Raw genomic sequence first — 15,415 nt, forward strand, 5'->3', positions numbered from 1 at the left:
ACATCCATTGATGGTGAGAAACATAACCTCTAAACTGACGAGGGCCATTTGTGATATGGCCTGAACATCCACTTCACTAGAAGCTTGTCCGCCAACAGACCTGGCTGCATACACTGAAAACAGCTATATAACTTTATTAATGACACATCTCTGACAACTGTGGAAATAAAACAAATGGCTCATTGAGTTTTAACTGATACTTTGGTGTAAAACAAATGAATCAATGCTAATCTGGTCAAGGAAATCAAAAGCCCTGCATTAAATAGATCCAAGTTTTTTACAGTAATATTAAATTCACTGTAGACTCAATACTGATGGAAAGTGTTACCAGGAATTGTTGTTTGTTTCAGTTGTTTTTAAGGCAAAAAAGCTAAACATGACCTTGGTTTAACTCTTCAGAGGTTTTGGTTTGTTATGATCAGGACACAAGGGTACAGGGTTTGCATTTCTAGAACTTTGCAAGCTGACCCTCTAATACACGTGATCACATTTAGGCTGTGACCCCCTTAAGATACCACTATAGCTGCCCACGCAAATAGTATCAACCATCATCCAAATAAACAACCAACGTCCCGAGAAACTAAACTATAACACAAAGCAATGACTCCTTATTACTCTGTGTTAGAGTAATTAAATGCAGGGATTAGTGATAACTTTTATTGAACTGGTGGCAACTGTGAAGGTAACTGTATAAACTGCCGGTGAGCAGCAGCATGAATTGGCAGCATAGGAGCACATGGATGATGAGCTTCCTCTTCCTGACTCCTAGACAGAAGTTTGTGGTCTTACAGTAAGAGTGACCCTGATTGTGGAGCCTATATCAACTTTCCTGCAACCCAGATTTAACTGATTCTTCCCTGATCTGGATCACTCAAAGACAAACTGCTGTAAACAAGGTTAAAGCATCTTAAGATCATTTATAATGCTCAGATATGGTGAGCAGACTTGAGGAGAACAGAAGAAAGTCACAGCAAAATATCCATTATGAAGACACAGGGCTTTTCCTGGCTCAACATGAATTAGTGGTGGTCCAATTCTGATCTTCTGGACAGAAATGCATCCATGTGTACCATGTCTTATATTTTGTAAAAACATGTTTAATCAAGTTAATGTTACAAGCTATGTATTTTATAAAAGACAAAATGAAGTAAAATTCATATTCACTTTTTTACTGTTACTTGTCTGCAACACAACAGCTCTAACTGGGGTATAGATCTAATGAATTCACTCTTTAGTCCATGTCTCATTAGACTTGCACTTCCCAATATTAGGTAGAAGAAAATAAAAGAAACAACCAATCACTGAAATATCCTCTAAGAATGATTGTTTTACACATCACGTTAGGATGATTGTGGAACTAAACCAAAAAAAATGTAGGTTGAGAAGAAAAAGAGTTTTTAGTGTTATCCCGAATCACGACCTGCATCCCAAAGATGCTAAGAATACCAAGTGAAATGAAATATATACTGTATATGGTGTGTTACACAGCAACACAAGGTACCACATGTTGATTAAACATGTAATCAATCATTAACTTTTGCACATTTTAATTTCCAACAGCTTGTTGCTCTTAATACTGAATGTACTGTTCAAACTAAAGGTTGATCTGAAGCGTAAAACTTTACCTGGATGACTGTGAAACTGATGTGAGATCAGCTCATGGTTTTATAGCAGAAACCTCATATAGACAATCGATGGGCTTACAAACAGTTTGATTCACCACTGACTTGACAGTGAGCACATACACGCAAACGTTTCAACTCGTTAACCTTCGCTGAATTAATGTTAGTTAGTAAAAGCTGATCTAACCTGCATTAATGTGCAACAAGAACAAAAAGACAGAAAGCTGCTAGTTAAAAGCTTTAGCCTACACTAAGCTTTGCTAACAGGAGACAGAAGTGCACTCGTCAGGTTTGTTAGTGTTGTCAAAAAAAGACAATTTCAGCAGCTATGGAGCTTTGGCAAGTGAACCATAGTGTCCTGTACTGTTTATTTAACCATTACACAAGTGACACTTGTACATTGTCACTAACTTGGAACTGCTAAATATTAGAAATGTGTTTTTTCCATGTAGACCCACCAGAGCCTTGATGAGGTGGAGACGGCATGAAATTTGAGGTGGCCGCCTCATGGCTCTTTACACAGAAAAACCCAGAGACAATCAGACACAGTGGCTGTGTCTGGGTTGAGAGTAAAGACACAGAGTCAATGGCCATTTAGATCCAGTCAATTGACATTCCAGAGTCTGGGAAGAGGCCAGGGCCTCTCCAAACTGTACAACCTGTGTGTTTGTCTAAAACTACTTCCTCCCTTCCTTTCTTCCATCCCCTCCTACTATAGTCATGGTTTCCTGACTAACCCTTTCCTTACATAATTTCCTCCTTATATCACCCTTCCTTAGTGAATATTTATTCTAATTTTGATTAACTTGACAGTGTTTCTATGATTTATGATGTTGTATGTAAAGCGGTAACTCGGTCGGTGGAGCAGTCGTTCATGAATCACTACTTTGGTCACAATGCCAAAATTATCACTTGGATGCTGATACCTGCCTAAATATCTCAATGCCAAACCTCAAATGATACCACTGCATAAACCAGAAAACAAACTGTGAAAAATAAAGGAATAATAAATTAAACAATGTGAAACTTCATAAAAAATAAAAAAAAATAAAATAAAAAAATAGAAAATACACCCAGCAGCATACAGATGTTTGCCAAGGCGATGTTTTTAAGGCCCACCTTATTTTTCCAGAAGCCACTTGATCCAAATACTTAAGGCTCTGTTACAGTGTGTACCATCTCAATGCACACACAATCTTTGTTTAGCTTTTGTGGTCATGATACATACCAGAGTAAACTACCTTGACTCACATGGAAAGCATGTTTATCCAACGAGTTATGGATAGAATTAATGTTCATTAGTGACAGCTGGAAAGACCCGCTGCTGTTGGAGACTTTGTGCTGTGGCAAACAGGTTTTGAGGGGGGTCTATAGGCTCAACCTGATTGTTGGCTGCATAAAATAAATAAATGATGCCAATTTCATTTTGCGCATCAACGATGTTGTGCATGGTCATGAAGAGCTCCTGCACTTGCAGCCATGCCCTTGTTTCACCAATAGAGCTGCCTGCAGTGATATAAGAGAAAAGGGCAGATCCTCGTATAGTGCAGGCACTGGAGAGAGAGCGCTGCTTATACACATCAAACATGTTTTTCTTAAAATCATGTTATTCTTATAGTACTAATAAAACAAGAGATAGTATTATTACTTTATTGTGATACCTTTTTAGTGTTATTGCACCTGCATGGTGCCACAGGATCAATGGTTCGACACCTGGTTCCTCCTGGGTACATGTTAAAGTCACTGTAGGCAAACACTGAATCCCAAGTTGCTCCCAAGCACCTTGCAAAGCATCTGCTGTGTGAGTGTGTAAATGAGAAGCAATATTGTAAAGTGTTTTGGTTTTATCCAAAACACTTTACAATATTGCAACATATAAACAAATGCATTCTGATTGGAATCACTGTAATTTTCCGGTTTGGGATTTCCTGAAAAATAGATAACTATGGCCCTTTTTTGCTATAGTCTGATTATGTATTTAAGGAGAACACTTTCCAAAAATTGAAAAAAATAAAAAAACAAAAACCAAAGAGCATAAAACCAGAATTTAAACATCTGCTCTGTGCAATCATCTGTCCAAAGCAAAAGCAAACCCATATGCTGCAGTTTATTTAAATGTTATCATGCCATTGAATGGTTATTATCAGAAGTATTTCCCACCGACTATAGGGTAAGAGGTACCACCCGGCCGGCTCTCACGTCTGCCCCTGGGTCAGACACTGAACCCCAAACCGCCCATCCCCATCCGTGCAGTCAGTCCCAAGCCCAGTAAAAATAAGAGAGGGTTGCTTCGGGAAGAGCATCAGGCATAAAAATGTGCCAAATCAACATACAGACCTATGATCTGCTGTGGTGACCCTGAACTAAAGGGATAATCAATTAGAAATTATGTTTTTTGGAGGTGATTATGTATATACATGTCCCTGCACCTGAACATAGAACAGCTGAGATTTATCACCGCTCAGTGCATGAAGCTGTGCATGTGCCACTTTTATGAGTATCGTCTTGTTTTAACCATACAGACAGTTCCTCTGAACACATTTAGAACTTTTATAATGCATGTTATGATAAATGAGGCCCAGGTTTGGCTGATTTTTCTAACTTCAGTTACCATTTAAAGTGCAGGATACTTCATGTGCTAATGCAGCACAGCCTTAAACTAACATTAAGGTGTGTTGCAACAGTCAGGGACTTAAGAACAGATTATTATCAAGTTCTCCCACTGTTGCAGTACAGAACACTTAGAAAGTTATTTCCAGTATCCACAACTGTAAAACTACTTTGAAAGGTACTGGCAGAAAAATGCATTAAAGTGGGCCAACTCAGAAAATGCTAATAAAAGTTAAATACACTGAGACAGTGGTATTGTAGTACAATGGGAGGAGTTGGCTGATGTGTAATAGTGAAGGAATAAAACAGATGTTCATTTTCATTTGGAAATATCTGCTCTTAGTGGAAGCAGTACTGCTGCAGTTTCTACAAAATGGTCATACTAAACGCTTTCCAAGGTACAGTGCTTCCTAATCACAATAGAAATTAAGATTCTTACTTTGGATCCGAGGTAACACAACGGCCTCCATCATACAGAACAACACAGCATAGACTGAAAAGACGTGTAGCATCAAACTACCTGCTGCTGGAAAACTGCCCTTCCAGCTAGGAAAAATATACTAATTTTGAGATTTAATATGCACTTCTGTTAACAAAAACACTAGACATTACAGCTCACTTATAGAGTTTAAGCTGATGCATCATCAAAATAAAAGACTCTAATCACTTTGACAAGAAACATTTCTGGACAGACAGACAGGAGAGGTTTCTCTCTCCAGCCTTCCCTGCACAGGTTCATGTTTCCTCTCTACAGCCAGCAGGGTAGCAGATAGACACCCAGCTGAAAGCAAACAGAACTTTCAGGTGGGGTTCGATTCCTAGGGCGCAAAGCATGTGTTTCACCACTGTTTCATCTTCTTAGACTGTGAAAGTTTCATGTAACACAGAGCTACTTTAACTGTTCAGCTCAGTGAGAAGTAAGAATGGTAGTTTTAAGGCATACGACCAGTTTGATAAACGTCCACCCCTCAGGCCTAATACCTGATCACTTTGGTGGACTTACAGCAAAGCAAGAGGCAACAAAACATGTGAGAGATGTGATTGGATCTGGTCCATAATGAATTCCGGGCCTTAGATCAGTCCCACCTCTCTCTACACAGTAATCTGGATGTGGAGGATTGCAGAGTAATCTGGATATTAGGGGGGGTACCAGGAGGGAGGGAGTGAGAGGGACAAGCCTCTGTTGTGCTTCCTCTTTATATAGTAAATTTCTATGGCAGGATGTACCATAATGTTCTGGTGCAGGTGTCTGTTCTGAAAGATACCATTTGTGATAACATAACAGTGTGGTTTGCATGTAGCACTGTGTGAAAATCTTATCAGGTCATAGCCTGATGACATGATCTGATCATGGGCAAAATAATAATTCTAAGCACAAATCTACATAAAAACTGACACATGATGAGATGGGTTTCTTTTAAATGTAATTCATTACAAAGGAAGACAGTTCATCACTTTGAAAATCAGTTGAAGTTGAACCAAAAAAATAATCTTACTAATTTTTAGGTAATTCCAACAACAATTTATAGTCTCCAAAAGCAAATTTGCTCAGTTATTAAGAGTATAAGCAAAGACCACCGTAACTGACTATTAATGAACTGAAAAATAGATTAATATATTGAATATTGATTGAAATCAAAGGTTAGCAGAAGTATTCCATGGCTTAACCACCAGGCTAGAAAATGGTAAAAAATTATTTCTCTTATTCAAGAGTTTGGGCTCCACCAGACAGCTGTCAGCCAGACTGTGTCAAAACCACTATTAGCCTCCTCAGGACAGAGTGGTTGACCAACAATGATCACACAAAGAACAGGTCCTGTAATAATCTGGGAGGTCACAAGCTTTGAGGCTCTGGACTTTGGTGGCCTGCCATCATTGATGGAGCTATGAATTCTGAGTTGTACAAGCAAACCACAGGAGACAATAAGCTGACTGGAAACTGACTGGATTGGATAAGAGTTGGAGCTAATAGATGATGAACAGCAGTTACTTTTACTCGAGACCACAGGAAATACTTTGTACCACCACTGAGGCAGAAAAAGGGGACTTTTCTGTGTTTGTCCATCCTCTGACCAATCAGCTGTTACAGTCAACGTGACATGTAGTGTATATTTGGTCCAAGTCAGGCTACAGTGTAGGGTAAGCATACATTAGCTTTAAAGAGGAAAGGTCTAAAATGCCTTCCAGCTGATGTTCAGGACAGATCAACAGTTAGCAGACATGTTTAGCTCGAAGTCCTGCTTCGTTTGGACCTGAGATTTCATCAATGAGCCAGCAGGGACAGATGACACCATCACTAACCCAGGCAGTAATGCTTATGGTATTGGAGTAACGACTTTGGAAGCCTGTCCATATAGACAATTAACTATATGGGGCTCTGCTACTATTTTTACCGTGCAGTCCTTGTGTCCTCTTCGAAGACATTCAAAAAGGACAGACCCAACATAGAGAGACAACAGTAAAATCTCCAGCTAGCTTGTGCAACTTTCCTCCTGTGTGTGACAGTGCAAATTCACCGTACGCACCCATGCTGCCTCAAGTGCTGTCGGGAATTTAGGGACCACCATATTGAGTTGCATTTGAAAAACCCTGGCTCCGTAGTAAATATGAAGGGAAAAGTGAAAGTTTATAGTCCGGGGCGAGGCCTTCGGGGCAGCTGTAAAACAACGGTCTTTGGTTATGAGTTCATAAAAAGGGCGAGTCCATTTCGTCTGCGCACCCCGCCCACTCCTTCCACAAAGGGCGAGTTTCCGACGAGCACCTGAAAGCAGCAGTAACTACAGCGTCGCTGAGATGCGTGCCGTGAGATCACTCATCCAAAATCACCGTCATTTCACTGCTACACAGCCTCGAATCGTCCGCACACTCACTCTCCACTCGCTGCACACAGTTATAATTTCCCCACACAGCAACACAAATACAATGTTCTTATTTCAGCTTGACTCACCGTTAGTTGTCTGCTTTTTGACAGTTTGTCGGGACTCTCCGAGCGTCGCTGTCACTGCTACGGTCCGCCCACCCAACAGTATGCTCCCCTCGCTGCACACTAACATGCTCCTCCTTCTGGGAACTCTACTCCAATCACAAGTCACAAACTCCGACTGGCCGGTATTTGATCCAATTAAATCAAAGCAAAGCTTTTAGTGACAAGAGGATTATCCAACCACAGCATCTGATCCTGGGTGGGTCACTATATGGACTTTTGACAGACACGCTGCACGCACAATAGAGAAGTTTGACTCCTTTTACGGTCCTGTGTCGGTCCAATCGCCGGGAGACAGGCGCTCTGGTTACGTCCACGGCCCAGGAAGACGCCCCGATACCGCCATGGGTGGATACCGCCCAGGTGGAACTGTCACTCGGATGACAGCAATTATAGTTGTTTTAGTAAATGAAGAATTTTCAATCGGAAAGTAAAAATCCCCCGAGCACATTCACGTGTATTAAAGCTGGAGAAGACACAAATAAGTACGTTGCTCAATTATTAGTGAGTATTTTTCGTACCAAAAACAAAAACAAAAAAACTGAACAAGAATCTTCCGCCAACACAAACATCACCACAACATTCATAAGTGTCAAAAACGTTCATCTTTGCAGTATTGCACTACATTGTCTTTCACACGTTCCTCTCTTTCTCCCACCACAGCCACCAACTTTATCTTGCTAAGGTTTATAGTGACATCTTGTGACCAAAATAACAAACATCATGCAAAGTGCAGCCTGCAGATTTTGCAAACTCAGTCAGTGACGTGGCAGTGCGGTGCTGCGTAATGACGCGGCCCTGAGTTGTGCGCTTCTGTTGCGCACGGAGCGAAATAAAATCTACGTCTGTGCTGTGTTTAGTTGAAGGTGGAGAGATATCTTTGTGTTTTTAATAGTTCATAATCTGTAGGCCTGTACACAAGTTCATGTGTTACCATGTGTGTAGACACTCGAACCAGCTTAATCTACTTTATGTTTATGTATCAGGTTCAATTTCAGCGTAGATACAGAGGAGCCGTAGAGTGGATGTTATTCCTCATACTGTGATCAGTGGTGAATGAACAACTCATAAACTGTAACTGTACAAATACACAAAATACACATGTACACTAGTGAAAGTATAAGGATGCAAGGACATTTTCAAGCAAAATTAGGTACATGGTTTATATTTTACTTAAATATTAAAGTTAAAGTACTTGAAAGTGATCACTCGTGGGCTTTAAAAAGTGTTAAAACATGTTTAAAGTGTTAACATATAACATACCTTTATTAGAAATGTACTTGATTAGAAATGTAGTGGAGTAAAAAGTTTTAATATTTATTGATATAAAGATGTATTAGAGTAAAAGTCAAAGAAGAATTCAATGTATTTAAGTACAGAAATTTGACAGTTATATTTATCACAAATGTGACAAATACACAGTAATGAAGTACTTGTCCTTTGTTACTTCTCACCACTTACTGTGAACAAGCTTTGTCACAGTGCTGACTGCTGGACATTTGTCAGTTGTTAGACTGTAAACTCTTCCTGTTAGTCAGCTGGCTCCAGGAGAAAGGGGTCCGAGTTCAAAACCCAGATTACCATGCTCTGCAACCAACCCTCCCGAGCTTCACCACCAAGCCCTGCTTAATGTGGTATGAAATACATACATTTACATTTAGATTTGGGCTCAGTTAGTAAGACAGTCGTCCACGGACTACAGCGGGTAAAGTGCTGTGTAAGCAGCAAGTTACAGTTGTAATGAACAAGTGGCCTACTGTGCTGTGCTGTGCTGTGCTGTGCTGTGCTGTGCTGTGCTTCTTACCGCTCTTGATCAAGTTTTTGTTTATTTTGATTTGCTGTAGCTCATACATTGGGCTAAAATTATTGTGTATTGTATGTGCAAAGGACAGATTTTATGATAGGCCAACAGAATGACTTCCAAGTTAAGGTAAACCCCCCAAAACAGATACAAAAACGTGTAAGATGTGTCGAGTGGCCCTTTAGTGACTGATTATGGCCGTTGAGGTTCAGTGTCTTGTAATCTGTCCTCACTTTGTTTCAGTAAAAGTTCACAAAGATAATCTGGTTCTTGGGAAACATGGAAAGAAATACATTTTCACAATTACAAACGTTACAGCCTTTTTAAAGACAAACCCATTAGGAGTCAGAATAATCATTCCAGCCGTGGTGGTTTTGCTTTCAAAGAAGTTTATTGAAAGAAATATTTTGAAATTTTATAAAGTTCAACCACTGATAATGCAACCATACAATCAGAACCTGGAGCTTCACCATTTCCCTCTACTTTCTTCAACATTTGATATGAATAATGTTTTATTATCTTCCAGAAATAATCCATTGGCCAATCCATTGATACTATGATCAGCTCTTTTTTTTTCCAGGAGCTGCCATAGGGTGCACACAATTACAAAGAGCTGCTATTTTCCAAACATTTGTGACAGATTTTGAGGAACAACCTTATACTTTTCAGCAAATTGTGTTAAAGATATGCTATTACTAACAGATATTAACACTCTATGCACTGAAAAGAAAGTAATGTGGTCAAAAACTGCACTTAGATGTAATGATAAAAGTTATTTTTCAGAACGTAGTCAGCCCCAACTGAGCAGAAGCAAGAATTTAGATGCACTTGATTTAACTTCCAAAGCAGACAGGAAATCACAGCCTAAAGAAGATTAAATCAAGCAGTCCTTGATATTATGCAAACAGACAATTCTGTCCAGGACTGCCACACATGCATCTCTGCATTACAGTGGTTTGCAACTAAAGATACAAATATACAATATAATATTGTATAATCTAGATTCACTATAGTTGCAACTATTCAGTACCCCATTCTTCGCTATCAATCTCCCGTAACCCGAAAGAATTCAGTGTTTCACTCTACACACAGTTTGCAAGCATACAGCAAAAATCAGCTGCTTTACACGTCAAACCCTCTCAAATTGTTTGTGCAGCATGCAAGTAAAAATGTGCACAATATTTAAAGTCTTTAGCTTCATTATCATTATAACCTAGAATCCTTGTTTCATCCATTGTTTTTTTACCATGTACAGCTCTATCAACGTCTTTTTTTTTTCATTGAAGTGATTATTTTAATAAGAAATTAGAGCAGACTTTGTTTATGTAGTATATTTTCCTCTATAGTATTCTGCATTTCAAAGCATGCCAAAAAAATGGTTTCGGTTTCTGCATAGTGCTGGCTATACGAGTGCCAAAAGAGTTCAATTCCTTTACAAGTAGTATAAGTTCATATTTACAGGCAAAGAGTGACAGAGAAGATCCAGTGTTGTGTAAACCCCCCCCCCCGAAGTGCTTAAAGTATCTACAAATGCAGGACCAAAGTCTGCCAGCGCTCATACAAAGTGGAACCGAGCTGAAAAAGAAAAAGCTCAGCGGTATGGAAGAGCCATTAAGGAAGGTGTGTGTGAGTGTGTCTAAGGTGACTCTTTATATTTTTGTCAAAATGGAAAGGACAACAAATCTCTAGCCTTCTCGACCCCATCACTCCACCCCACCCACGGATTTGTTTTTGGAAAAGTGCACCTTCTAACTGTTATAATATGCAGTATGCATTACATAAATGTATTCTATAGCACTGAATATTCCACTAAGGCGTACTGTCACATACAAGGTCAGAGAAGAAGAGTTGACAACAACCACATTCTAGTTTTGAGGTCATAGTTCTGGATGTAAAGATACAGTTCAGGCCACTAGGTGACTGTTATTGAACACTAACAAAAACACCCGCTACAGTACGCGAGATGGCAAGAAGAGCCCACTTGTAAAAGTCAGTACCTCAGCTCTACACTTCACAAAAACAACAACAACAATAAATTAAACAAATCACGAGTAAAGAACTTCTTGTAACCTCATGTAACGCTTGCTTCACTGGCTGGTTTATTAGGGGCCTTGCTCCTGGTGCCAATCACCATTCATGTGAAAGCAGCTGGACCCCTTTTCAAGAAGAGTCTCAATTTCAAGCCATGTCTCCAAAGATAATCCAGCTGCATTTAACTGTTAACAGTGATCATTTGTTCCAACATTCTCTCACTTTGGTTTTAAACGCAAGTGCACCCTATAGTGAACATTACAGCCACACAGTCTGATTACTGCACATGTCCCTCGTGCACAATATGTGCTAAATGTAGCTTTATCTGCTTTTGGGTATTAAATAGTTCATTTCTCAAAAAGATTATTTCTAATGTGTAACCTTTCACCAAGCACTTATGCCCAAGTTATTTAGAATAGTAGTATTCAGAGTGGTGTAAATTACAGGATTATGAGCAAAGACCAGGGAAATGTGGGGAAGAGATGCGTTTACACAGGAAGCCATCATTTGCTCCAGCAAATAAGCTGTTTATGAACACAAGGTGAGAAATCTTAGTATGTACAATCCACAAACACCATAATCCTATAAACAAATAAATTATTTAAATAGCTTAAACCAGCGAGCAGCAAAATACAATCTTTTAAAATTCTGCGTTAAAGGGAAATTTCTACCACACTAAGGTTTAGAACGTTTACATGCTTTTCTCATTGGTTGGTTTTGACTTCTGAGACAAAAGGAGAAGGACCCCTTGACAATAATACACTTTCCTGAGTCTTTTATAAACAGCTGCAGTTTAAAAAAATCGACCTTGAACTTAATGGATGTGCTTAAGCTGCTACAAACCTTAACCGTTTAAAGGACTATTGCAATTTAACAGACATTCCTTCTTCTGTTATGACTCCTCATTGTGTGGGACAGGAAATGAAAGGGTTGGTCTTTGTAAGTTTTTAACAGGGAAGACAATTCAGAAATGTCATGGGTTTTTATTTTCCTTCCTCTTGAGACCTTAACACAAACAAAAATAGAATTGATACAGTAAATGATGAAAACTGTCACTCGTGAAAACAAAAACAAACTCACTGTAGTTTAGCTCCACCTTAAGGGGAAATCATTACACCTCTCCTGTGTATTAGTCTGTGCATCTCCACCTGCCCTGAGGTATCTGGGTCAACTCCAGACTAGGCCCTTACATCATCTTAACAGTAGCACCACTACACATCTCCTTAAATGCACAAGATAGACTTGTACCTTGTCAAGTGTTGCACATCTGACTGTCAGATGTTTTGTTGGAAAACGTATCAAAACTTGGTACCGGAGATTTCTTGCCCAATTACTTCTCTTGGTTTAATCAGCTGTTTAGGAGTCATGTTCTGCGTCTACTGGAAGTCCTGTAGCACTTAGAAGGCAGACTAAATACAAATTCTGCAATTGGCAAATAAAACCTGAGCAGCCATAACGTTTGGACTATATGGAAATGGTTTTAGATTAGGGAAAACACGTACATGAATTGTATGAAACCTCCTTCTGCCTTCCAAGTGTTAAAATACCTCTCTGGCTAAAAACTGTCTTCCAGATGACATAAATGACTTGATCTGGGGATGTTCTTCAGTTCAGATGGTGTCATTTGGATATCTCCTTGGCTGACTAAGAGCTATAACCTCTGAAGTATGAGCCACCAGATGACATCATCAGAGGTGAAGAGCTCCTCCTTATGACGCCATAGGAATGAGTTGTTCAGCTAAAGGCAGATAGATATCTTAATAATTGAGAGAATCAAAATGGATATTTACTAGCACTCATATACTGTGCATGCACATCCCAGCCTAGAACCATTAGCAGCAAAGTGGAAAAGTCACCCTGGAAACAACTAAGTGTTATCTTTAAACTGTAAACTGCCATCATTGTGGACAGTGTAGTGAGATGTGTTGCCTCTCTACATAACATGCTGCATTTCTTATGTAAGTGTTTACATCTTGGTTAACAATACAGTAGTAATCACCATATGCTGGAGATCTGTTAGTGTGGCAGTGGCCTGCTACCAGTTCATCACAAGCATCTGCAGAAAATGAAAAATAAATGATTAAATTATTTCCAAACAGCTGGTGGCAATGTGCAATTTAACTTTTCGAGTACTGAAGTCTTGAAGACTCTTTAACAAAATCATAAGTTGAACTTGTGTATTTTTATATCTACATTGTAAAGGGTTTTTATTTGTGCTGTTTTTTAAATAAAAAGGCCATTAAAAATAATGGGAGTGGAAAAGAAGAAAAATAATTTATCCCAACAATGAAATCCAGTGATCCTCTACAGTATGTGAAGCCGTGCTCTGCGTAATGTAAGACATAAATGCTCCTCACACACATAAATAGATTAAAGCATGCTCACTCATCCTTTCTTGCCAGTGTTTGCATATTGTACTGTACATAGAATAATGGCGCATTCGGCTGGTCGTCGTAAACTGGCAAACTTGTATATCACATGACAGACTTGTATGTACAAGTTAAAAGCATTTTGGGTGTTTACTCAGGTGACACAAAGTAAGGACGGATGAAATCTGAGGTAGCAAATTCAACTATGAAAAACTATAATCATGTTACTGTTTTTCCTTTATGCACATGCTTTGATTCTCTGTTTGAAATCTAAACATGCTCGTATCATGTCACTGCTGACTTCCTATTCCCCGTTTCTCTAAAAAGTCAACAACCATCATTTAAAAAAAATTGTAAGCTGGGATTTCCATTTGTTTGGATGTTAATTAGCGGTTTTTGGTGAACTCTTCTCGTGGTAAACCTGTAAGTTTGCCAGTTTACCTGTGTGAGACGCTGCCTAAGCCACATGTTCTTCACTCACTAGCTAATCTGTACATGTTTATGACAGGGCAGCTGATATGTTCATCAAGAAAAATTCATGGCTTTTAACCCTCCAGTTCCCACCGCTGAGGTGCAAACCAGCTAATCCAGTGTGCTCTTGGAGGGGCGGGGGTAGCTCCACCTCTTGGGGCAGGACGGCAGAGGGAAGGAACCAACAACAAAATGGGACAGCAGTTTTCCTGTTAGGCCAGCTAACACTACTATTAACAACCAGTCAGTGAGTTTATCGGAAGCTCCACGGACATAAAGAATAGCATAATTATTATATCAATAGGATTTTCAGTGCAAGACGTAAATGGCTACTTGTTTCGTCATTATTCTATCCGATGTTGTCTTTGCTTGTTCATTTCAGTCATCCAACAATGGATACAGCAGTAAAGGGATTCTTCTACAGGTTCAGCCGTTCGTGTGTGTGTGTGTGTGTGTGTGTGTGTGTGTGTGAAGGTGTGTCGCCCTTAGTGGATGACAGAGAGGTGCAGACCAGACTGATCCAGGTTGACCTAGAATGTGTTCATCAAGAGACAGAGTTTCCTCCTGCTCCCTGTGTGGTTTTGGTTAAAGGTTCAGAAAGGTTCAGTTCAGAAAGCTCCAGCTGTATCATGAGGAGAAGAGGGGCGCGTGAAGGAGAGAGGCTCCAGCCCTTTCAGTGAACTCCCCCATCCACCCTGCTTCATGCTCTCTGAGCTGCGTCTGTACATGTGAGGTTGACAGTGAAGAGACAGGAGCTGAGCACTCTAAAGGGTTTTGGTGGTAGGTGTAGTAGGTGCCTCCTGATGGCCATCTGGACCAGATCAAACAGGAGGAACTGCAGGATGAAAATACACCACTCTCATTCTCTCTCTGTAATCCTCTCGCTCTATCCCACGCTCCTCCATCACACAGTTCTTAGCTCCCCCCTGGGTCGGAGCTATGTCTCTCTGGTGTCCGTAAATCCAGAGGTGTCTGTGGTTCTTGAAGGGACAGCCTCCTTTGGGTATCAGGATCCAGAGGAGATGTTCCTGATCCAGCCGATGCCCCAAACCCAGCCCCAAAGCATCCCTCTGAACTAAAGTCTAACCCTGCTTCTTGACTTGAGCCCACTGCTGCCCCGTTCTCTGACTCCAGCTTTAAACCTGAACCGACCACTGGCCCTGAAAGGACCCCAGCCTTTGTCCCTAGTCCCAGCTCCAGCTCTAGATGCTGCCCCAGAGTGTTTAGTCCAGAAGGGGCGAGCTGGCTCTGGCTGGTGTTGACCAGGGAAGAGTCTTTGTGCTGCGTTGAGTCAAGAGGCTTGGCTGGGAACTCCTCAAAATCCTGGGAATCCAAGATCTGCAATTTAAGAAATCAAAAGCCGATGTGACATCTTGGATGATACTTTCCGAATATTCCGAAAATGATAAATACATTTTATTGTTTGTTTAAATTATATTGTAATAGATATTAAACATATAAATACTCCAGTAGTTCGCAGTCAGTTAAAAATAATATGGTTTTTAAGTGGAATCCGCAACCATACAAC

The 15,415-nt window shown here is 40.0% G+C and overlaps 2 protein-coding genes across 11 annotated transcripts in view; both read right to left on the reverse strand.

The window, feature by feature from the left end:
- LOC137104649 (microtubule-associated protein 4) overlaps positions 1 to 7,306 on the reverse strand; it is an 87,379-nt gene extending 80,073 nt beyond the window's left edge. For all 10 annotated transcript variants that reach the window (XM_067486142.1, XM_067486139.1, XM_067486140.1 and 7 more), the window contains exon 1: positions 7,180 to 7,306. In XM_067486142.1, coding sequence (XP_067342243.1) covers positions 7,180 to 7,285 — 106 coding nt within the window. In that variant the 5' untranslated portion in view covers positions 7,286 to 7,306. The remainder of the gene's footprint in view (positions 1 to 7,179) is intronic.
- Positions 7,307 to 9,385: 2,079 nt separating this feature from the next.
- kcnh2b (potassium voltage-gated channel, subfamily H (eag-related), member 2b) overlaps positions 9,386 to 15,415 on the reverse strand; it is a 199,506-nt gene continuing 193,476 nt past the window's right edge. Inside the window, exon 22 of the mRNA XM_067486257.1 lies at positions 9,386 to 15,225. Within this exon, the coding sequence (XP_067342358.1) occupies positions 14,803 to 15,225 (423 nt within the window). The 3' untranslated portion in view covers positions 9,386 to 14,802. The remainder of the gene's footprint in view (positions 15,226 to 15,415) is intronic.

This window comes from Channa argus, chromosome 19 (genome assembly GCF_033026475.1).
Source record: "Channa argus isolate prfri chromosome 19, Channa argus male v1.0, whole genome shotgun sequence".
NCBI classification, from domain to species: domain Eukaryota; kingdom Metazoa; phylum Chordata; class Actinopteri; order Anabantiformes; family Channidae; genus Channa; species Channa argus.